General features: G+C 32.7%; 1 protein-coding gene across 10 annotated transcripts in view; it reads left to right on the top strand.

Moving 5' to 3' along the window:
- Positions 1–25,549, top strand: part of STXBP5L (syntaxin binding protein 5 like) — a 376,785-nt gene that overhangs the window by 226,386 nt on the left and 124,850 nt on the right. For all 10 annotated transcript variants that reach the window (XM_036850880.1, XM_036850882.1, XM_036850881.1 and 7 more), the window contains exons 15-18: positions 8,143–8,183; positions 11,867–12,084; positions 14,222–14,394; positions 17,312–17,437. In XM_036850880.1, coding sequence (XP_036706775.1) covers positions 8,143–8,183; positions 11,867–12,084; positions 14,222–14,394; positions 17,312–17,437 — 558 coding nt within the window. The remainder of the gene's footprint in view (positions 1–8,142; positions 8,184–11,866; positions 12,085–14,221; positions 14,395–17,311; positions 17,438–25,549) is intronic.

Genomic DNA, 25,549 nt, shown 5'->3' with positions numbered 1-25,549 from the left:
CAGTGACTATTATTGCAAAAATCCTCAACAAAATACGAACAAAACAAATTCAACTACACATTAAAATGATTATACATCATAACCAAGTGGGATATATCCTCAGGATGCAAGGATGGTTCAACATGAAAATCAATCAATGTGATATACCACACCAACAAAATGAAGGACAAAAACCACATGAACATCTCAGATGAAGCAGAAAAAGCATTTGACAAAATTCAACACTCTTTAATGCTAAAAACATTCAACAATCTAGGAATAGAAGGAAATTACCACAACATAATAAAGGTCATGTGTGAAAAGCACATAGCTAACATCATACTCAGTGGTGAATAACTAAAAGTTTTCCCTCTAAGATCAGAAACTAGGGAAGGATACTCACACAACTTGATTCAACATAAAGCTAGAGTCCTTACACTTCCTGATTTCAAAACATGATACAAAGCTAATCAAAAATATTACAAAATAATCAAAACAGTATGGTACTCACATAAAGACAGAGATATTGACCACTGAAACAGAGTAAAGAACTTATAAATAAACCATCACCTGTATTGTCAAATCTTTGATAAAGATACCAAGGCTATACAAAGGGGAAAGGATAGCCTCTTCAACAAATGATGTTGGTAAAACAGTATTTGCACATGTGAAAGAATGAAATTGGACCTTTACCGTATACCATACACAAAGTCAACTGAAAACAAAAACCCCTAAATCTAAGACCTGAAACTAAAGAACACCCAAAAGAAAATGGGAAATGCTTCATGACATTGGATTTGGCAATTATTTCCTAGTTGTGACACCAAAAACACAGGCAACAAAAGCAAAAATAGACAAATGAGACTACCTCAACTTAAAAACTTCTGTGAAACAAAAGGAACAATCAACAGAGTGAAAAGACATCCTACAGAGTCAGAGAAGTTATTTTCAAACCATATATCTGATAAGGGGTTAATATGCAAACTATGTAAAGAACTCCTGTAACTCAACAACAAAAACATACAATTCAGTTAAAATGGGCAAAGGACTTGACTTAGGTATTTCTCCAAAGATACACAATTGGCTTATAAGCATATGAAAAGATGTTCAACATCACTACTCATCAGGAAAATGCAAGTCAAATCCACAATGAGATATCACTTTACAACTATTAGGATAGCACTATGCAGCACCAACAAGAAAATAAGTGTTGGTGAAGATGTGGAGAAATTGAAACATTTGTGCACTGTTGGTTGAAGTGTAAACTGAGGTAGCTGCTATGGAAAATGATATGGAGTTTCCTCAAAAAATTAAAATTAGAATTACCATATAATCCAGCAATCCCACTTCTAAGCACATATTCAAAAGAATTGAAAACAGGGTGTCAAAGGTGTTCCATGTTTATTGCACATCCATGTTTATTGCAGCATTTATTCACAGTATCCAAGAGGTGGAAGCAACATAAATGTCCATCAAAAAATGAATGGGTTTCTTAAATGCGTTGTATACAATGGAATACTATTTAGTTTAGCCTTAGAAGGAAATCTTTCTATTACATGGATGAACCAGAGGAAATTATGCTAAGTGAAATAAGCCAGTCTCAAAAAGACAAATACTGCATGATTCCACTTATATCAGATACTTAGAATAGACAAATTCATAAAGACAGAAGACAGAAAGGATGGTGGTTGCTCAGGAGAGAGGGGAAAAGGGAGTTGTTGTTCAGTGGATGTGGAGTTCAATTTTTCTAGATGAAAAATTTCTAGAGATTTGCTGCACAACAATGTGCATATCGTTAATACTATTGTGTTATACACTTTTAAATGGTTAACATAGTAAATTTTATGTTATGTGTTTTTTACCACAATAAAAAAAATCAATGTATAACTAAAAGTTACTATAACTGAAAATAAGAACTAAATAAGTTGGCTTAACAGCATGTAGTGACAGCTGAAAAAAGGATTAGTAAACTGGAAGATAGTGAGTAGAAAATATCCAGATGGAATCACAGAGAAAAAAGAAAAGCATAAGAGATATACGATACTTGGTGAAGAAGTTTGAACATATATATAACTGGAGACACAAACAGAAAGGAGAGAGAGAATAAAGCAGAATAAATTATTGAATGATAATGGCTCAGATTCTTTCCATTGAGAACACAAATTCAAAATGTGCTAAAAACTAAAAGCAGAGTAAATAAAAGGAAAACCATCTACACAGATTGTAGTAAAACTGATGAAAACAAAGGGTAATGAAAATATTCTTGAAAGCAGCCAGAGGTGCACACTTTACAATAAAACAAACAATAATAAGATTGAGAGTTGATATTTTAACAGAAATGGTGAAAGGAGAAGGTATTGGTATAAAATCTCTATACTACTGGGAAAAATGCTAATATAGAATTTCATACTTAGCAAAAATATTCTTCAACTATGAAGGCAAATTTTTTTTCAAACAAGTGTTGAGAGAATTAAAGTGAATGCTTTAAATAGAAGGAAAACAATACCAAATAGAATAATAGAAATGCAGAACTTAAATAATAACAACAGAAAAAGGTAAATGCAAGAATAAATCTAAATTAAAATAATATTATGTTTTGGTATAAGTATTACAATGTCAATAATTTTTAATAATATTGTGATGTAGAATGAAAATATATCATAATGCTAGCACAAAAGGTGGGAGAAAGGAAAACAGAGATAAAATATTTAACATTCTTGCTTTGTCTGGGTAGGTATAAAATGAACAATTTAAGGATCAACAATTTAAGGGTCGGTTTTGTAATATCTGTGTTAACCACTAAAATAATAGTACAAGAATATAATACTCAAAAACTAATAAAATAGAGTAATATTTTAAAATGTGATTAATCCTTAAAAGGACAGAAAAGAGAGAGAAAGAAGACAGAATTGGTTAGACAAATAGAATATAATTGTGAGGTTAGCAGATTTAAATTCCAGTGTATCAGTAATTACACTAAATATAATTTGACTGAATTCTGCAATCATAAGCAAAGACTGTCAGTCTAAATAAAAAAAAAATTCTAAGTCACTTATGAGACACATTAAATATATGTATACTAAAAATTTGAAAGTAAATACATGAAAAATTGTAACATGAACAATTTAAAATTTTGGTACACCTCTACTTATGTCAGTAAAGTAGTTTTCCATTGCTGCATAACAAATCACCACAAACTTAGCAGCTGAAAACTCATGTATTAACTCACAGCTCTATAGGTCAGACATCTGGCACTGTATGATTGAGATCTTTACTCAGTGTACCATAAGACTGAAATCAAGGGGTCAACAAGGCTGAGTTGTCATCTGGAGGTTCTGAGGGAAAATCTGCTTCCAAACTCATTCTTTTTATTAGAAAAATTTAGTTCCTTGTGGTTGTGGACTGAGCTCCCAATTTCCTTGCTAGGTGTCATGGGGGGAGAGCATGTTAGCTACCTAAGGCTGCCTGCATTTCTTGCCACATGGCCCCTTCTTACTTCAAGCCAGTAACAATGCAGCTAATACTTCTCATGCTTCAAATTTCAAAATTCTTTCATCTTTTACCTCTAGATCTATATTTATAGGTTTCATGTGATAGGTCAGGTTCACCCAAATAGTATCCTTTTCTTAAAGTCAACATAATATAATTATCATGGGAGTGATATATTCTCTGTTATATTCACAGTCCCAGAGAATATACAGGATTATCCACAAGGCAGGAATCCTGGGGAATATTTTAGAATTCTGCCTACCACAGTAAACTTTAAAGCAAGAAGCATTATCAAATGTAAAAGGGACTATTTTAAAATAATAAAAGGATGAATCCATAAGAATTTTGAGTTCAGGGCTCCAAAATATACAAAGAGATAGACAATTCTGCAATAAGTAGAAGATAATATAACAAACCTCTCTCTGCAACTGATTTTAAAATTAAAGGAAAAATCCATAACAATAAAGAAAGTTTTGAACAGCATGATTAATAAGTCTGACTTAACTGACATATTTAAAACATTACACTCTACAATTCAAGAATGTACATTCTTTTCAAGTGCACATGAGACACAGACCAAAATTGACCATATGCAGGACCATAATAAAAGTGCCAATAAATGTCACAGGATTGTAATCATATATAACGTGTTCTCTGACCACAGGGGAATTCAACTAGGAACGAATGACAAAAATATATAAAGAACATTCACAAGTTTTCAAAATTAAGCAATCTATTCCCAGCTAGCTTACTGGTTAATAAACAAATCACAATAGAAAATTTTAATATATCACAAACAGAAAGATAGTGAAACTAAAATATATCATAACATGTGGATACATCTAAATCTATGTTTAGAGGTAAGCTTATACCCATGTTATATGTTTATATAAGTTAATATAAGTTTGTACCCATGCATGTTAATGAGAAGACTAAAATTTAATGATCTAATTACCTATCTTGAGAAGTTAAAAAGGATAAAAAAATTATTCCCCCAAAGGTAAAAAGGAAAATAATACTGTTAATAAAAATTAATGAAATAGAAAGAAAATGTACAATAGCAAAGATTAACAAAGCCAAAGTTGGTTTCTGGAAATAAATAATAAAGTTGCTAAAGGTGTGTGCAAGATTGTCAAGAAACACAGAAGAAACAAAATGGAACAATCATAAATATATGGAAATCAAGCAACACACTCTTAAACAACCAACAGACCAAATGAGAAATCACAAGGGAAATTAGAAAATATTTTGAGATAAATAAAAAGAAAAATAATAGCATGGAGATGTGGCAAAAACAATACTCATAGGGGAATTTATAGCTGTAATCACCTACATTAAAGGAATAAGAAAGTTCAATAACCTATCTTTACACCTTAAGGAACTAGAAGAAAAACTGATGCCAGCAGATATAAGAAATAATAAAAATTCAAGCAGAGATAAACAAAACAGAGAATAGAAAAACAATAAAGGAATTCAATGAAACCAAAAGTTTGTTCTTTGAAAAGTTCAACAGAATTGACAAAACTTTTGTTAGAGTGACTCAAGAAAAAAAAAAGGAGACAATTATTAAAATCACAATGAAAAGTGAGTATAATACTATCAATCTTACAAAAATAAGAAGGATTATAAGAGAATACTGTGAACAATTCTATGCCAACAAATTAAATAACCTAAATGAAATGAATAAATTCTGAGAAATGCACAAACTATCAAAACTGACTCAAAAAGAAATAGATAATCTGAACAGATTTATAACAAGTAAAGAGATTAAATCAGTAATTGAAACCTTCCATCAAAGAAAAGACCAGGACCACATGGCTTTGTGACGAATTCTACCAGTCATTTAAATAGATAACACCAAATGCTTTTCAAACTTTTCCAAAAAATAGAAGGGAAAACGTCCTAACTCATTATCTGAGGCATCATTCTAATACCAAACTAGACAAAGACACTGAATGAAAAGAGAACTGCAACAATATTCCTTATAAATTGATTCAAGTATACTAAACAAAATATTAGCAAACTGAATCTTACAGCATATTAAAAGGATTATAAACCATGATCAAGTGGGATTTATCCTAGGAATACAAGAGTGTTTCAACATACAAAAATCAATGTAATACCCACACTAATAGAATAAAGGGGAAAAAACACATAGTCATCTCATGCATAAAAAAGCATTTGACAAAATTAAACACCACTTTCACGATTTAAAACTGCAACAACAGCAACATGCAGAAAACTAGGAGCAGAATGGAACTTCCTTAACCTGGTAAAGGGCATTTTTGCAAAACCCACAGGTAACGTCATATTCAATGGTGAAAGACTAAAAGCTTTCCCTCTGAGATCAGGAACAAGACAAAGATTTCTGCTTTTGCTACTTCTATTTCATATTGAACCAGAAATTCTAGCCAGAGGAGTGAGGCAAGAAAAATAAAAGGGAATTTGCAAAAATGCCCTTTACCAGGTTAAGGAAGTTCTATTCTACTCCTAGTTTTCTAAGTGTTGCTGTTGTTGCAGTTTTAAATAAAAGACATCACAATGGAAAGGAAGAAGTAAAATTATATCTATTTGCAAATGACATAATCTTATATATATGTTAGTGTATTTCTATATACTAACAATGAACAATGTGCAAAGAAAATTAAGAAAGCAATTTTATTTACAATAGCATCAAAAAATAAAATACTTATAAATAAATTTAACCAAGGAGATGAAAGGCTTGTGCACTAGAAACTATAAAACTTTGCTGAAAAAAATTAAATAATACACAAATAAATAGAATCATTCCTTGTTTATGAATTAGAAGGCAATATTATTAAGATGGCAATATCTCAAAGTGATATACAGATTCACTACAATTCATATCAGAATCCCAATGATCTTTTTGCAGAAATGAAAAAAGTTTATCCTAAAATTCATATGAAATGGCAAGTGACCCAAAATAGTCAAAATCATCTTGAAATAGACCAAAGTTGAAGGACTTACACTTCTCAATTGTAAAATTTCCTACACAGCTACAGTAATCAAAGCAGTGTTGTACTGACATAAGATTAGATTTATAATTTAATGGAATGGAATTGGGAGTCCAGAAATAAAACCATACGTCTATGACTAATTGGTTTTTTACAATGGTGCCAAGCCTATTTAATGGGGCAAACAATAATCTCATCAACAAATGGTGTTGGGAGAATTGAATATCCACATGCTAAAGAATAAAGTTGGACCCTTACCTCATGGCATATACAAAAATTAACTCAAATATGGTCAAAGATGTAAATTTACAGCTAAGACTATAAAACTCAAGAAAACAAGGATAATCTTTCCTGAATATGATTGTGGCTGTGGCTTTTAGATATTACACCAAAACATAGAAATTATAGGAAATGGATGCTGAATTACTGGCATGGCAGCTCAGGCAGCAGGAGAATTTTCAGGGAAAAAAAAAGGAAGCAGAAAAATGCTCCTAAACACAAAAGGGCTCCACTATGGAACCCATGACCAAGTCAATAAAAAGCAACTCCTGTCTCCCTTCCCCAGTCTCTCTGGCTTTCTTTTCTATTTACCTACCTGCTTCATCCCAGCCAGAAGAGAGCCTGTAAGCTCCCCATCTGTCTTCAGAGCAAAAGAGCTTGGACACCAGGAAGAATAGGCTGTAAGAGCACTTCCTTGGGAGGCTGGCTCAGTGCCCTCACTCCTGGCTCCATTCCAGTTCAGCAGAATCTTGCTGTGGGATATTTACCCACTCCTTTGCAGGCCATAGAACTGGCCCAACTATGAGCAGTAGCTGCTCTGCCAACATGAGAAAGGGGCAGCAGTTTTCCTAGTTTTAGCTATGCACTCAACCCTTTAACAGCCCATACACAGCTCAGGCTTCATGCAGTTATGCATTTAATAAATGTACTGAAGAAAAAGGGGAAAAAGCATAAGCAACAAAGAAAAAAATAGATAAAATGGTCTTCACTATCAGGTGAAAAGGTAACAGTGAATGGAAGAAACTTTTAAAAATCATATATCTGATAAGGGTTTTAGTATTCAGGATATATAAAGAACCCTTACAGCTCAAAAACAAAAAGACAAATATACCAATTTTTTAAAAGTGGGCAAAGGATTTGTATAGACTTTTTCAAAAAAAGATATACAAATGGCTAATGAAAAGATGCTCAACATCATTAGTCACTGGGGAAATGACGATTATTTGTAGACAATTTCTTATAGAATTACCATTATACCTATTACCAAATAATGATACAACTCTAGATAGGTTTAAGGATTTGCTTTTTATATTTTGATGCTCAACTTTAATTTCGCTATGATATTCATTTCAAAATTATTTTAATGTGATCTAACTCAGGTCTCTTTTTATTCAGTGTAAACAATTTTATATAAAATTATACTGTTCATTCTTCACAGATCAGTTTTCATTGTTATTACATATAAAATATTCTTACAATAAAGCTAAGTAATTATTGTCTTTTTCTAAAATTTAGATTCTTATGTGGTATTTAAAAAATAAACCATTGTTTCAAGCTTAGAAATGCTTTAGCATACATTAGTTTTCATTGAAATGGTATTTTTAAATCAAATTTTAATAGTAATTCAAGTTTTTATACATTTAGAACAATTATGATTTTTTTATTTACCATACTTAATGCTAATTTATTTCTTATCTAGTCATGCAGATGGATCGATAAAGTTTTGGGATGCTTCTGCAAGTAAGTTTTAAGTTTCTCCTTCTATTACAGGAAACACTTGGTTAATATTTACTCATAGCCATTCACCACTTTTCAGTTTGGACAGTTAATATTTTTGATGCATATTTAACATACACATACGGCTGTGTTACAAAAATGAATTTCCTATATTATTGAATCAGTTTAAAGTATTATCTCTACTGTACTTCTATGATATAAACAGACACAACTGAAATCACTCTTTATCAGCAACCTATTATATTTATGAGGTAATGTACATTGGAAAAAGTACCAAACTTTGTCAGACTAACCCTTTTCAAGGAATTTCCTTCACCTCCTCACTCTTAGAAAAGTGCTTTTATCCCACTAGTCTTCACTTTTCTTTGCCACTTGTCTACCAAGTCCGTGAGAATCAAAAGAAATAATTTGATAAATGTAAAAATTCTTTTGAAATCTTGAGAATTACATAATTTAAGGACTACAGGTACTCTGCTCAATGTTGAAGGGCATGCAAAGATTTAAGACTTGATTATACCCATACATACCCTTCAGAAAACTTACAGGGCAAACAATATGATAAGAACTCTAAATGTAGTACAACCCAAATTCTATGTGTTATCGGAAATGGGAGATTTATTTGAACCAGGTAGATCCAGGAAGGGTATTTTGATGGGGTGACATTTAATGTGAGTTTTGGGAGATAGTTAAGATTTTGATAGTCAGGACTAGGAGGAGAAGAATAAGTGAGCAATATCTCTAAGTTTCTGAGTAACCATCAAGATGGAGATAACTCTTTGGAAATAAGGATACAGAAGAGTTCTGGAAGTTTGGATTTTGTTGGAACACCAGGAAATTCAAGTAAAACTGTCTGTCAGGTAGGGAGAACAGTCAAGAATGGTAACTAATGAAGAAGCAGCATAGAAGTGATACCTGAAGCTATAGAAGTGAACTGAGAAAGACTATGATAAACAGAAAAGCAGAGGGAAGAAGGTTGAACATTAGTGATAATCTTCATCTGCAATCTAGAGTCCTTTAGCAGTGGAGCAAAGCATCAGCAAGAGAAAATGATTAAAAGATTAAAAGCCATGAAATCTGAGGCCCCTTTCTGACCTCACACAATAATGATCAATTGTTCAGGGGGAAATTCCAAAGGACAACAGATTTTTTATTTTTATGAACCTTTTCATGTAAATCTGAGTTTGTTCCACGAATACAGTTAATTGTATAGTGACATCTTTGCTCGTTTCCCACCACCTCAGAGTCACTCCTTAGCTTCTAAAATGTGAGAAGACACTTGAACACTCTAATGACTGAAGTGCATACCACCCTTAAGCATGCACGATAATATTTTAAGAAGTTAATTTTTAAATAAAATATTATTTTATTACATGCAGAACATATGTTGCAAAGGTTTGCAGCATGTTTAATATTTTTACTGTAATCAATTATAAGGGCAAATCTCCAAATCGATGGATGTCATTGGAGAAATATCACTTAATTTGCCAATTTTGTGGGATAAGGTCCAGTACAGGAAATGAGGTTAACCGAATTTGGAAGTTGAGTTTATGTTAATATGTGTACTGTTGACCTTGAACAACATGGGAGTCAGTCAGATTGACTGTGCCAACCCTCTACACAATCTGACCATAATTTATAGTTGGGGCATAATTTATAGTTGGCCCTCACTATACACTATTCCTCTGTATCTGTGATTCAGCATCTGAGGATTCTATTAACCTCAGATTGTGTAGTACTGTAGTATTTACTACTGAAAATTATCTGAGAATAAGTGGACCCATGCATTTCAAACCCATACTGTTCAAGGGTCAACTGTATTCATCTTCAGTTGCTGAGTATTAAATTACCACAATTTAGCAGTTTAAAACAAAACCCATATACTGTCTCAGTTTCTGTGTGTCATGAATCTGGTTCAGGTTAGCTGAGTTCTTTGCTCAGGGTCTCAGAGACTGCAGTTGAGGTGTTGGCTAGGACTGCAGTTTCACCTGCAGCTCAGAGTTCTGTTCCAAGCTTTTGTGGTTGTTGGCAGAATTCATTTTCTTACAGCTTTAAAACTCGTGATTTGTTTCTTCAAGGCCAGCAAGGGAGTGTCTCTCTAACTTCAGGGAAGGCCCTGATCTCTCTTTTAAAGGGCTCACCTGATTCTGTCAGGCCTACTAAGGATAATCTCTGTTGATTAACTCAAAGTTAAATAATTATGTCTGCAATATTCTTTAATATTTCCATGTCACATCAGGCTTACAGAAAAATCATAAAAACATACTATGAAGTGTTGTATAGCCTTCAGCCAGATTCCCCAAATGTCAATGTATGCATGTGTTCCCTTCACCCGCCCTCCTACCCGCATGCATGCTCTCAATCTAGCACTCGCTCCCTCTCTCTCTCTCTCCCCTTCCCTCCCTGCTTCCTCCCTCCCCCTCCCTCCTGTCCTCCCCCACCCTTCTAGTCTTCCTCTCTTCCCTCCATTTTCACACACAAACACACACACACACACATAAATATATATATATATATATATAGCTTTTTATAATCATTTGAGAGTAAGTTGCAAACATCATGCTCCTCTAACAGTACATGCCTCCCTAAATACTTCAGTGTATACTTCCTAGAAACAAGGGCATTTTTTTATATAACCAAATTATAGTTATCAAAATCAAGGGCTTAATATTAATACAATACTATTATCTAACTTCCACATCTGACTCAGTTTTAGCCAGTTGTTCCAATAATATCTCATAATAAAAGAAAATCTAGGATTATTTGTTGGATTTAGTTATCATATCTTTTGAGTTTTCTTTAGTCTGGAATGGTTGCTGAGTATTTGAAATTGACATTTTTAGGAGTTCAGGCCAGTTATTTTGTAGAATCTCTTTCAATTTGTGTTTGACTAATGTTTCTCATGATTAGGTTCAGATTATGCACTTTTGGGAGGAACTCCTAGATTTTTAGAATGTTTCTCAAGGATCCTTTGTAGAATCAGAGCTTTTATATCGCGGAGTTATCATCAGATTCTAAAATGGAAATAATATTCCTCCAAATAAGTATTCCCCAAAACAATTCACAAAACCAGACTTTTTAGAAATTACAACTGACCATTTCCTAACACAGAGCCGCTCAGAAAAGATTCTTTCTAAAATAATCCAGATCATTGGACTCCCACTATTGCTAACTGGTACTGGTAATTTACAAATGTTTCTCATCTGAAGGAGTGTCTAAAAATTTGTTGAGAGGAATGAACCCTTGAAGAATAGCATCAACCTCTCATCTAACAATCAAAGGAAAAAATTGTGAAATAGTATTGAGGGGTTTCCCTTAAGAGAGAAGTAGGCTCAGTAGTTTCATTTAAAAGTTTCTGAGCCCAAGTATTTTTGTCAATAAACAAGGATAAAAATACTCACTTCGCAGGACTTTTCTGAGGAACTCATGAGACAATGCATACAAAGGTCCTACATGTTCTTTGGTATATAGTATATGTTCAATAAATGTTAATTTTTTCCCTATAGTTTTCCTCCAGCTAAATGGTACTGATATGAGAGCATGACATTGAATGATTCCTTGTTAAAATGTAGTTTATTTTGTTCAGTTGGGTTTTACTTTTGTGATTTAATACGTATATTTAAAAGGCTTCGACAACATCTAAGAATTAAGTTCAAATTAGAAGATAACTATGATTCAATATCTTATAGTAACTCTGCAGATGCTGTACAAGCTAAAAACTTCAAAAGTGTTTGAAAAACAGAAGGTAGGAGAAGGAAAACAAACATGTGAAATTGTAGAGGAAGATCCATATGCCATTCAGATGATCTACTGGTGTCCAGAGAGCAGAATATTCTGTGTATCAGGAGTCTCTGCCTATGTCATAATTTATAAATTCAGCAGACATGAAATTACAACAGAAATAGTGGTAAGTCATTTAAAATTTAACTTTCACACTTAGAGTTATTAAAAGAAAACAGTTATCATAGATCTTGACTAGTGCTTGCTATGGTTTTAAGCCATCAGGAGTACAGTATGTGGCCAGTAATCCAATTCATAGACTTTTTAATTGTTCTTGTTACTTAGTATAACATATTAAAAAAAAGTTTGGCTTAAAATGACAAAAACAGTTCTCTATCAAAATTTAGTATTATTAAATAGGATAGATTATACCTATAGGTTTTATATAGATAGTTACTGATTTATTTTATATATAAATGTCAAATTAATGCAAGCTTTGTTCTATATCTTTATTAAATTTTTTTTAAATTTATCTTTTTGCCAACTAATTGCCATAAATGATTATTTCTCAACTACAATAAGATTACTTTGAATGATTTTTTAAATAGCAACATATTTGTAGGGTGGAAATAATTATGGGGCTGCCTTACCTAATCTTAATTTTTAAACTGATGAAATAATTTAATTGTTCAAAATAATGATTCTGTCATGGGATAAATTAAATCTAAATTAAGGCACCTATAGATATGGGTCTTCTCTACCCAGTCCATTTTACCATTTTATCAGAAAATAAAGATTATCTATTAAAGGCCTATGTATAACTGTTTTTACCTCAATGGCTAAAATTAAACATTGCCCTTAAAGTATATATTAGTTAAAACCCAGGCTTTGGAGTCAGATAAACCTAGCTTTTAATTCTGGCTTTACCAATGAATACCTGTGTGATTCTGAACAAGTCACAAGGCCCATTAGTCAGTAGTACAGTCTGGGTAAGTCTCAACTTCACCACTCATATAACTTCCTGTGAAAATAAAATAGAAAAATAGAAAATAATAATAAACTAGAAATTGTAATGCCACTTTCATAGAGTTCTTGTGATGATTATATGAAGTCATTAGCAGAGTGTCTTAGTAAGCACTCAATAATTGGTAATTGTTATTGTCACCAGAGGTTTTAAGTTTTAAGATAATTATGACAATCATTTTGATAATATTGCTGTATTCACTACTCCATAATTATACTTTTTGTAAACAATTGTTTTCAATCTCAAAAATGCTTGTTTTTACATTGAAAAGTGAATGTTTATGTTATAAAATTGATTTCATTTAAGCATTGAATGCAGTCATAAAGTAATTTTAAAACATTTTCAGCTTTAAAAAAACGGGTTTGGATCACCTTTTTATTCCAGTATAAATTATCATATGTTTTTCATTAAGCAATTCTGACCAAGCTAATGAAATTATATAAGAGCTAAACTAATGAAACAAACAAAAATATGGAATTTATTTTGGAAAATTTATACTGAAGTAATTCAAAGTCAAGATTGAATGCAGGCTTTTTAAAGCTAAAAAGCTTTGTACAAATAACAATTTGTGTGTTGTGTGTGTGTGTGTTTTTACACACACACACATCCAATTTAGTTTCTTTCATTGGAATAACCATACCAATTTCTCCTTTTATTTTATCGTATATGGAATTGTAATTTATACTTTATCTTAAGGAATATTTATTATACAGAAAATTTATCTCCACTGGTAGGTATTTTCTTATAATTCTGAAGAATTAAAAAACATTTTAGGGACTTCCCTGGTGGTGCAGTGGTTAAGAATCTGCCTGCCAATGCACAGGACATGGGTTCAATCCCTGGTCCAGGAAGATCCCCACATGCCGCAGAGCAACTAAGCCCATGTGCCACAACTACTGAGCCCATGTGCCACACAGCTGCTGAAGCCCACGTGCCTAGAGCCCGTGCTCTGCAACAAGAGAAGCCACTGCAGTGAGAAGCCCGCACACCACAACGAAGAGTAGCCCCTGCTCGCCACAACTAGAGAAAGCCCGTGCACAATAACGAAGACTCAACACAGCCAAAAATAAATAAATAAATAAATTTATTTTTTAAAAAAATTTACATTTTTTTGTGAATGCCATTGAATATTCTATATAATTTATTATTTAATTCAGTTTGGGGTATCTCAACTTTACTATGAATTGAACTAATTAATCTGAAAAAAATAATGAATAATTACTGAAAGAGTTCCAGATATTTTAATGTGATTGTTATGAAAATCTAGGTTAAATCAAAACTTGATTTTTCTTTTTTTAAGTCATTAGAAGTACGACTTCAGTATGATATTGAAGATATTATTACCCCGGAACCAGAAACAAGTCCTCCATTTCCTGATCTCTCATCCCAGCTTCCTTCTTCAAGGAGTCTATCTGGGAGCACTAACACTGTGGCTAGTGAAGGAGTAACGAAGGATAGTATCCCATGCCTCAAGTAAGAGTTGCTACCAAATTTTAAAACAATTTTACATGTTAATTGTATAATTCTTTGAAACTGTGCCAAATAAAATCATCCTCTTTTATTAAGTTGTTGTCAAGTGGTCTACAGTCCACCAAGGGGTACCTTTGTCTTCTTTTTTTTTTTTGGAATATCTATGAAGAGGGTACAATATTTCCATTCTTCATTACTAATTAATATATTTCCTTCCCTGACCAACCCTAAAGAAAACATAGCTTTGATAGAATGGGAAAACGTTTGGCAGAGCAGAAACTTGCCACTTGCCTGGTACTTCTCAATTGACAAAATATTTTTAGGGAACGTCTTCAGCCTTCTTGGAATCAAAAAGAAAACCAAGTTTACTACAAGAATACTATGTCAGAAAAAAGGCTTTCTCTCATGGTTACTAGGATATTGTGTAATATTTCTTTCTCTTTTTTCAACTGATACTATTTTGTAATAAACTACGTTGTCTCAGTATATCTAAACAAGGTTTAGTGTCATGCTCAAATAAAACTTAAAGTTAATCAAGCCTATAGTAATGTTTATCTTGTTTTTATGCTTTCTGGTAATAGGGTACAAAAGAATGCAGTTTCCTTAAGTTACCACTTACTGCTTCTACATCGTCAAACCAAATGTTTCTAGTATTAGCTGGTTGGAGAATTGAGCCTAATCAAGGAATTTCTCTGAGCCTCATATGAAACTATCTGAGTCTGCTACTCAAGGAACTGTGGATAACTGGTTTCCTCATTTCTTATAAAAACACTTATGGAAAATTTAAAGATGAGGTTTCAGGAGAAAAATCAGCTTACCATACAATTAGCAGTTGCTGTACTTTTGTAATCATTGCTTCTGCCCCACACCCCAAATTTTTCTTGTGAAATTAAAAAAGGAAGTATAAGTAGGCATTACTGAGAGGAAGATCTATGAAGGGGAAACAAAATCATTAAACTTTAGCAAATGGAAAACTTGCATAATGTTATAATTTTACACATTTAATTTTTCCTTCATATCACTTTGCTTCACTTAATTGATTTATATTAAAATGAAAGAGAGAAAGAGAACAAAAAATTAAACAAAGCTTAAGAAAGCACTGTAGATTGATTTATTAGCTAAGAAAACCCATCACTAAAGTGGGTCCTGCAATGACCTGAGTATTTTTCTATAAAATTAAAAAAATATAAAAGATAGGGATAAAAGAGAAAAACCAGTAAAATCAACAAAAATCTGGTAGTGGAGATGAAGTAAACAATACCATGTGTTGTAGCATTTAATGCTGACTTGTAAAGTAGTAGTGACAATCTTAAGGATTATCAAGAGAACCAAAGGGATTCAGTATAATCCTATATGTATATAAGCTCCAAAGGACCAAGCAGCAGAAGTATATTATTCTTTGAGTTACAGTATATCACAAGTGGTTCTTGAGTTGCATATAATCTATGCTTTACCAAATTATATGTTGGCATCCATCCCTAAATGACTTTCCTTTGCTGGATTTAGATATCCATATATGTAAGCTAATAAATAAGTCTTTCAACACTGCCAGCTCTTCATTTTTAGCAATATTACAATTCTTATCAATATACACATGTTTGTGCAATTATCTGATTTTCTTTTGACTTTGTATGAGGTCATCATAGGCCTCATTACGAGGATGAGACTTAAACCAAATGTAGATGAGGGAGTTTTCTGAAGAATATCTGGTGGAAGAGTATTCCAGGCAGCAGGAACAGCTAGAGCAAAGGCCTTAAAGTGCCTGGCATATAAGGAGGTCAGTGTAGCTAGAACAAAGAAAGGATGGTGGGCGGTAGAGGACAGGGTAGTAGGAGATGAAGTCAGATAGGTAATAGAGGGCTAATTATAGGCCATTGTAAGGACCTTGGCTTTTATTCCTAATTAAATGGGGATGATTATAGAGTTTTAAATACAGAAGTGATATGATCAGACTTAAATTTTAAATTGGTCACTTTGGTCACTATGGTGAAGGTAGATTTAGGGATGGAAGGGAAAGGTAAAAGATGGGAGACCAATAAGGAGGCTATTGCACCTACCTAGAGATAATGTTAAGGTCTGGCAGATTCAGCAAAACAGAACAAAACAAAACAGAACAGGATACACTAATTTGAATTTCAGAGAAACAATGAACATTTTTAGTATCAGTATATCCCAAATATTGCATGGGAAATACAGTAAAAACAAACAAATTAACAAAATAAACCCATTATTTATTGTTTATTTGAAATTCAGATTTAAATGGATATCCCATATTTTTATTTGTCAACTGTAACTAGGATGGTAGCAGTACTAAAGTATTATAAAAAGTGGTCCGCTTCTGCATATATTTTGAAGATAGCACCAATACATTTGATAATTGGTTGGATGTGAGATATGAGATGTAAGGTGTAAGAATATTAGTCAAGGATTACTTTAAGGTTTTTTAACTCAATAACTAGAAGGATAAGAGTTGCTATCAGCTGGAATAGAGAAGGCTGCAAGTGGAGCAAATTTATAGAGAAAGCAGGAATTCAGGTTTTGAATATGTTGAGCTCTTAAGTTGGGTGGTAGATTAATGGTCATAGTTTTTATTGTTATGCATTATAACTTACATATATGTAACAAATATTATGTAAGAAAAATAATTAAAAATACTACTATCACAAGAGAAAAAGGAACTGATGAAAGCCAGGTGAAGTTGTGGATCTGACTGAAAAACTACTTAAAGGAAAGGCTAAGAAATCACAAGTGTCTTGGTTTATTTTGAGAAAGCTAGAGAAGATACTGCCTACCTGCATAATGTCCTCAATGCCTGGTGTTGTATATTTCTGTAGGAAGATTTGTTGTAAATTCTGAAAATAAGCATGAACATATGTATTTGAACTGTATGTGATGCAATTACTTTTTCTCTGTTTTCTAGTGTTAAGACACGACCAGTGCGGATGCCTCCAGGGTATCAAGCAGAACTTGTTATTCAATTGGTCTGGGTGGATGGTGAACCTCCACAACAGATTACTAGCCTTGCTGTAAGCTCAGCATATGGAATGTAAGTAGCTAAACAGTCTTCTAATTTGTATTATTTATCTGATATGTTTGATATATTTAAATGTTTCTTTTAAAATGCTTAAGTGAAATCCTAAAAATGGAAAGAAGCCCTTACCTGGATTTTGATTAGATTGAAAATGGTATTAAGAAAAATAATAATTTAAATATAAACTGTGATTCTATGTTTTCTTGATGTCAAAATTTAATAGTATCCCCACTTTTAATGTTGTTGGGAGGTTGTTAGGATATTAATGTTTCATTTTGTTAGTGTTTCATTTTGGATACTTTCTTCTGACTTGTCTTTAAAAGTTCACTAATTCTTCAGTGGTGTCTAATCTAATGGTAGATTGACCTATGGAGTTCAATTTCAGTTATTTTTTAGTTCTAGACCTTCCATTTGGCTCTTTTTAAAGCTTTCTGTTATCTTCTTAAATTATCGCTCTTGTCTTTTATTTCCTTGAACATGTCGAATATAGTTACTTTAAATATGTGTTTGATAACTCCATAACTGGTTTCTAGCTTAGCATTTGTCTTGGCTTTTGGTCACATTATATTGTCTTCATGTAACCTACATTTGCTTTTTGATTTTGTTTCCATTTTGTTTTTTTTAATTCAACATTATATGAACATTATATACTCCTATATATATATATATATATGAATATTATAGAGATAATTTGAGGTTCTAAATGATGTTATCATTCTCCAAAATGTATTTTTCATTTCCTCTGACAGGCTAAACTAAGAGTCAGTAGAAAGTGCAGAACAGCATAATCCAGTCAGACATCCTGTCTTTGAAAGTTGGACTGTATTCCCTTTAAAAGCTAATTGAGTTCTAATTAATCCTTATTCCTAGGTTGTTGCCCTGCATAGAAGTTGTACCAAATTCTACTCCCACCAGCAATGTTTGAGAATACCTGATTCCCTACAACCTTTCTAACAATAGTGTATAACCAAACTTTTAATCCCTGTCATTTTAAGTAAAAGGAAGTATATTATTATAATATTAACACTTTCCTTGTATCTTAAGTGAAATTGGACATCTTTTTCTCTACTGTGACATTTCTGTTTCTATTCTTTGTCCATTTTTTGGCAGAGTTGTTGTCTTTGTCTTTTGGATTTGTGAAAAATGTTTACATAGTAAATAAGTTAGCTTTCTCTGTGATGTAACCTACAGATATTTTCCTTTCCTTTGTTTCTTTTATGACTTTGTTTAGGATGGTTTTTTCCATGCAAAAATTTAAAATTTTTTAATTTTTAAATTCTATTTTTTTCTTTTATGGCTCTGGATTTTGTGTCATACTTAGAAAAGCCTTTTTCACTTCAAGATAATGAAGAATATTGTCTTATATCTATTGTTTCTTTAATATATTTAAGTCTTTATCTGGAGTTTATTTAGGTATGAGGTATGAAATAGGGATTAAACTTTATTTCTTACCTGATGACTAAGAGTTATGCCAATACCACTTCCTGGATATTTCATCATTCCCCTCTAAATTTGGAATCACCTCTTATCAAATAATACATTAAAAAATATATATTTGGCTCTATTTCTATACTTCCCAGTCTGCCCCTAAGCTAAGTCTCATGAGCTCCAAGAGAACTCCTTGAAGCCAGCTGAAAGGGTGAATACCTGAAAAAAACCTGTGTTCCTAGAATTTGGGGGGGTGGGGGTGGTAGAAGATGTATGTGAATATGATATTGGGAGCTTGCTTCTTGGCTGAAAAATTCTTTGGTAGGAAAGCTGGCAGGAACAGTCCATGGATGAGGGGACGAAAGGAAGGGAGTGTGGGACAGCTGATAATCCCATTGTTTGATATGGCAAGAATATATGCTTATCTTTTAACCCGGGTAGTTACCATGGAAATTGGCTGAGCTCAAGCCATTTTCAGGGTTCCCTACTTAGAGACTGACCTGCAAAGGCAAGGCGATGCCAAAATTAAGAGCTGTGAAGGTGTATTGCCAGATTCAGGAGCTGAAGGTTGTTGGAATAAGTAAGTCAGTTAGAGAGCATGTTTCCCTTGTAAAGTTACTGTGGGGGTGACAGTCATTACAAAGCCTCTGAAGAACCTACAGTTGTATGAGAAAGCTTGGACACCTGCCTCATAGATACCCTCAACTGCCAAAAAACTCCAGTTCAATTGGCTATCCATGTAAATTCCACCAAAGTTTTAGGAAGTAAGTAACAACAGTACTTATTTTCTTTCTGAGAACTTATTTCTCTTTCTGAGAATTATGAAAGAAAAAAATCATATTCGTCTTATTTTGTGAGGCCAACATAACCTGATGTCAAAACTTGAAAAGGGATTGGATCAAGATGGCAGAGTAGGAGGATGTGGAACTCACCTCCCCCCACAAACAACTCAAAATTCACCTACATGTGGAACAAGTCTCATGGAACTGGAAACTGTCAGAAGAATTCCTATACAACTAAAGCTGCAAGAAAGATTTCCATGTAACTGGGTAGGATGGAAAAAAGTCATAGGGTTGGGACCTCCACCCTGGGTAGGGATCTGAAAGGATGAGAAGGTCTGCACCCGTGGACCCTTCCCCTGGGGAGTGAGTAGGTCAAGCCACAGACTGGAAGTCCCAGTCCTGGGGCTCCACACAGAGGAGACAAGCCCCTTTGGCTGCAGATAGAACTGCCTGCCAAAACTGAATCAAGAAGAAACAGATAATTTGAACAGACTGATCACTAGAAGTGAAGTAGAATCTGTAATTAAACAAACGAACAAACAAACAAACAAAACAACCTCCCTGCAGCAGAAGTCAAGGACTGGATGGCTTCAGTGGGGAATTCTACCAAAATTACAAAGAAGAACTTATACCTATCCTTCTCAAACTATTCCAGAAAATGAAGAAGAGGGAACACTCCCAAATTCATTCTATGAAGCCACCATCACCCTGACACCAAAACCAGACAAAGACACCACAAGACAAAATTATAGGCCAATATCGCTGATGAACATAGATGCAAAAATCCTTGACAAAATATTAGCAAACCAAATCCAACAATACATAAAAAGGATCATACAACATGATTGAGTTGAATTCATTCCAGAGTCACAAGGATGGATGGTTCAACGTACACAACTCAATCAATATGATACACCACATTAACAAAAGGAAAGACAAAAACCATTTGATCATCTCAGTAGACAAAGAAAAAGCATTTGACAAAATTCAATATCCATTTATTATAAAAACTCTCATCAAAGTGGGTATAGAGGGAACATATCTCAACATCATAAAGGCCATTTATGACAAACCCACAACTCACATAATACTCAATGGTTAAAAGCTAAAAATTTTCCTATTAAATTCAGGAAGGAGACAAGGATACCCACTGTCACCACTTCTATTCAACATAGTATTGGAAGTCCTAGCCACAGCAATCAGGCAAGAAAAAGAAATAAAAGGTATTCAAGTTGGAAGGGGAGAGGTAAAACTGTCACTATTTACAGATGACATGATACTCTGTATAGAGAACCCTGAAGTCTCCACCCCAAAACTATTAGAACTAATAAATGTATTCAGCAAGTTCGCAGGATACAAGATTAATATACAGAAATTTGCTGCCATTCTATACACTAATAATGAAATATCAGAAAGAGAAATGTTTTAAAATCCCATGTAAAATTGCATCAAAAAAAAAAAAAACCTAGGAATAAACTTAACCAAAGAGGTGAAATACCTATATGCTGAAAGTATAAAACATTGATATAGGAAATTGAAGATTATTCAAAGAAACAGAAAGATATCCCATGCTCTTGGATTGGAAGAATTAATATTGTTAAAATGGCCATACTACCCAAAACAATCTACAGATTTATATGGAACCAGAAAGGATCCATAATTGCCAAAGCAATCCTGGGGGAAAAAAACAAGGCATACCCTTCCAGATTCTATACTATACTACAAATCTACTGTGATCAAAACAGTATGGTATTGGCACAAAAATAGACATATAGAACAATGGAACAGAATAGAGAGCCCAGAAATAAACCTACACACCTATGGTCAATTAATCTATGACAAAGGAGGCAGGAATATACAATAGAGAAAAGACCATTTCTTCAACAAGTGGTGTTGGGAAAGCTGGACAACTGCATATAAAACAATGAAATTAGAACATTCCCTCACACCATATACAAAAATAAACTTAAAATAGTTTAAAAACCTGAATGTAAGACATGACACCAAAACTCCTAGAAGAGAACAGAGGCAAAACATTCTTTGACATAAAATGTAGCAATATTTTCTTTGATTAGTCTCCCAAGGCAAAAGAAATCAAAGCAGATATAAAAGCTTTTGCACAGCAAAGGAAACCATCAACAAACAGAAAAGACAACCTATGGAATGGGAGAAAATATTTACAAACTATGCCTCCAACAAGGGGTTAATATCCAAAATATACAAACAGCTCATACAACTCAATATCAAACACACACACACACACACACACACACACACACACACACACACACAAAGAATCCAATTTAAAAAATGGGCAGAAGACCTAAATAAACATGTTTCTAAAGAAGACACACAGATAGCTAACAGGCATATGAAAAGATGCTCAACATCGTTGATTATTAGAGAAATGCAAATCAAAACCACAATGAGGTATCACCTCACACTAGTCAGAATGGCTATCATCAAAAGGTCTACAAATAACAAATGTTGGAGAGGATGTGGAGAAAAGAGAACCCTTGTACACTGTTGGAGAGAATGTAAATTGGTGCAGCTGCTATGGAAAATAGTCTGGAGGTTTCTTAAAAAACTAAAAGTAGAACTACCATATGATAAGCAATTATACTCCTGGGTATATATCCAGAAAAAATGAAAACTCTAATTTGAAAAGATACATGCACACCAATCAATGTTCATAGCAGTAGCACTATTTACAATAACCAAGACATGGAAGCAACCCAAGTGCCCATCAATAGATGATTGGCTTAAGAAGATGTGGTACATATATACCATGGAATATTACTCAGACAAAAAAAGAATGAAATTTTGCCATTTGCAGCAACATGGATGGGCCTAGAGAATATTATGCTTGGTGAAATAAGTCAGAGAAAGACAAATACTATATGATATCACTTGTATTGTAGAATCTAAAAAATATACACACGAATCTATATCCAAAACAGAAACAGACTCACATAGAAAACAAATGTGTGGTTGCCAAAGGGTAGAGGGAAGAGGGGAGGGGCAAATTAGGAGAATGGGATTAACAAACACAACTACTATACATAAAATAGATAAGCACAAGGTTTTTACTGTATACCACATGGAATTATACGCAGTATCTTGTAATAACCTATAGTGGAATATAATCTACAAAAAACCCAAATTACCATGCTGAAACTAACACAATACTATAAATCAACTATAGTTGAATTAAAAATTTTTTTTAATTAAAAAATAACTTGAAAAAAGCATTACAAAAAGTGAAAATTATAAGTCCATATCATGCATGAACATAGATACAAAAATCCCAGCCAAACTATAAATAAATATAGCAATAAAAATATCATAATCGAGTTTGGTTTATACCAGGAATGCAAGGTTTGTTCAACATTTGAAATGAATCAGTGTAAATCATCACATTAATAGGATAACGTAGAAAACCATAATGATTAAGCCATAGATGAGAAAAGCAAAAAAAAATTTACTAACAACTAACTAAAACAAGAAGGGAATTTCTTTAGTGTGATATATGGCAGCAAATATTATTCATACTTAAAAATGTTAAAAGCTTTACCTCTGGGATAAAAACAAGACAAGGATGACTGCTGTGACCACTTCTATTTTTATTGTACTGAGAGAGGTAAATAAATCAGTCGTATGGATTGGAAACAAAGGAAATGTAAAAAAAATATCATTTAGCACGTAAATTATTAGAATTAGTAATTGAGTTTAACAAGGTTACTGGATACAGAGTCCAAGTAAAAATAGACCAAATTTTCATATACTTACAAAATAGTTAGAAACTAAAATTGTATCAAGATTTCATCTACAGTAAAATAAAAATAATAAAAGGTCTAGGAATAAATCTAATAAAAGATATTTAAGACTTCTACCCAGAAAACTATAAAACTTAAGATAAATTTAAGAACCTAAATCATGGAATGAAAAATTCAGTAGTAGTGTAAAGATGAAAATTTTTCACAAATTAATCTATAGATATACCAGAATACCAATATAAATTTTAGCTGATTTTTTCCCTTCTAAAATGTACAGAGAAATGCAAAGGGCCACAACTAGCTGAGAAGTATTAAAGAAAAACAGAATTAGAAGACCGCTCTACTTGAAAACAAGACTTACTAAATAAAGCTGTATTAGTCATGACAGTGTTCTTATTGGTGCAGGATAGACAAATAGACCAATGAACAGAATAAAGAGCTCAGAAATAGATCCAAGCATATTTAGCCAAATTGGTTCTGCAGAGCAATGGAGGAAATGACAGATTCCCCGCCACCCAATAAGTAGTACAAAGTCAGTTGAATAATTATATAGAAAAAATGAAATTTGACTCTTCCACTGTACACAAAGATTCTAGAAAGTGTAATAGAGTTTCTTCATAATACTTGGGTTAAGGAATTATTTCTTAAACAGTAATCAAAAAGTATAAACCATAGAGGAAAACATTAAGAATTTCTTGGAAAAAAATGGCACAATTAAGAGAGTGAAATGGCAGGACAAGGAAGAGATATTTGGATTAATTTTATCTGACAGTGGACTCCTATCCAGAGTGTAAACAGAATCATCAATAAGAAAAATATAAGTCGATAGCAAAAAATGCAGAAGAAATTTGAACAAACATGTCATAAAAGAGAGTATCTAAATGACAAATATATTTTCATATTTATATGAAAAGGTACACCATTACCATTGTTAATGTTGGTAGTGTTTGCAACGATATTGGGTATCAAGAACTCTCAAACGCTGCTGCTAAGAGGGTAAATTGGTGAATCTACTTTATAAAGTTAATTTTATTTACTTCATTTTAGCATACCTATGTATGCATGCCCTACAACCCAGAAGTTTCATTTCTAGGTATATGCCCAATGAAATGCAAGCACGTATGCACCAAATGACAGTAGCATTATTTGCAATGGCAGTATTATAATAGTCCCAAACTACAAACAAATGACCATCAGAGTAGACTGAATAAATAAATTGTATTATACTAATCCAATTGAATTCTACAGCAATGAAAATGAATTAACTTCATTTATGTGCAACAATATTTTAGAAAAAAGTGGAACATTTATCAACAGCAAGCAAAACTGATTTTTGGTGTAGGAAGTCATATTTGGGGAGACGAGAGAGGAGCAAAAATCAGGAGATGCACAAGACAGCTGCTGGTAACATTCTATTTCTTGATGTAGTGGTAATTATTTAAGGTTGTTCACTTTGTGAAAATTCATTGAAGTGTACAATTTCATTTATGTGTCTTATACTTGAATTAAAGAGTAAAATATAAAGTTTTTTTCAAATAACTGAGTAATTTTATTTCTAGAAATTTATCCCATAAATATACTCAATATTTGAATGCAAAGTAATTTATAAAGGATATTCATTATTGTGTTGTTAATAGCAAAAGACTAGAAGCAACCTTGTTGTCTGTAACAAAATTTTAGGTAAATAAATTAGAGTACCCACAAATATTTTGAAGCCATTTAAAAAACTAGCTTCCTATGAATTTATATAAATAATTACCAAAATATATAGTAAACTTTATAAAATCAAGATTCATGATATTATTTGCAGCAGGCAAAATTTGTTTATCTGTAATATGCTATAAACATCCAGATACATTTCTATATGCTATAAACTTCCAGAATACATTAAAAATTTCTGTAAATTGATATGAAAAATAACCCAATCAAAAGTAAGCAAGGTATGTAAACAAAAGAAATACAAATGGCTAACAAACCTGAAAAGATTCTCAACTTCACTAACAACAAGGAAAAAGAAAAATCAAATAACAAAATAGTGATTTTAGCTTATTATATGAGCAAATTTTTAAAGATAACTAGTATTTTCTGTTAACAGTGTCAGAAAGTGGATCCTCACATACACATATATTTTATTTTTTTAA

This window comes from Balaenoptera musculus, chromosome 4, assembly GCF_009873245.2.
Source record: "Balaenoptera musculus isolate JJ_BM4_2016_0621 chromosome 4, mBalMus1.pri.v3, whole genome shotgun sequence".
Lineage (NCBI taxonomy): Eukaryota > Metazoa > Chordata > Mammalia > Artiodactyla > Balaenopteridae > Balaenoptera > Balaenoptera musculus.
Note: the sequence above shows the minus strand (reverse complement) of the source record. Positions and strands in the feature narration are given on the sequence as shown.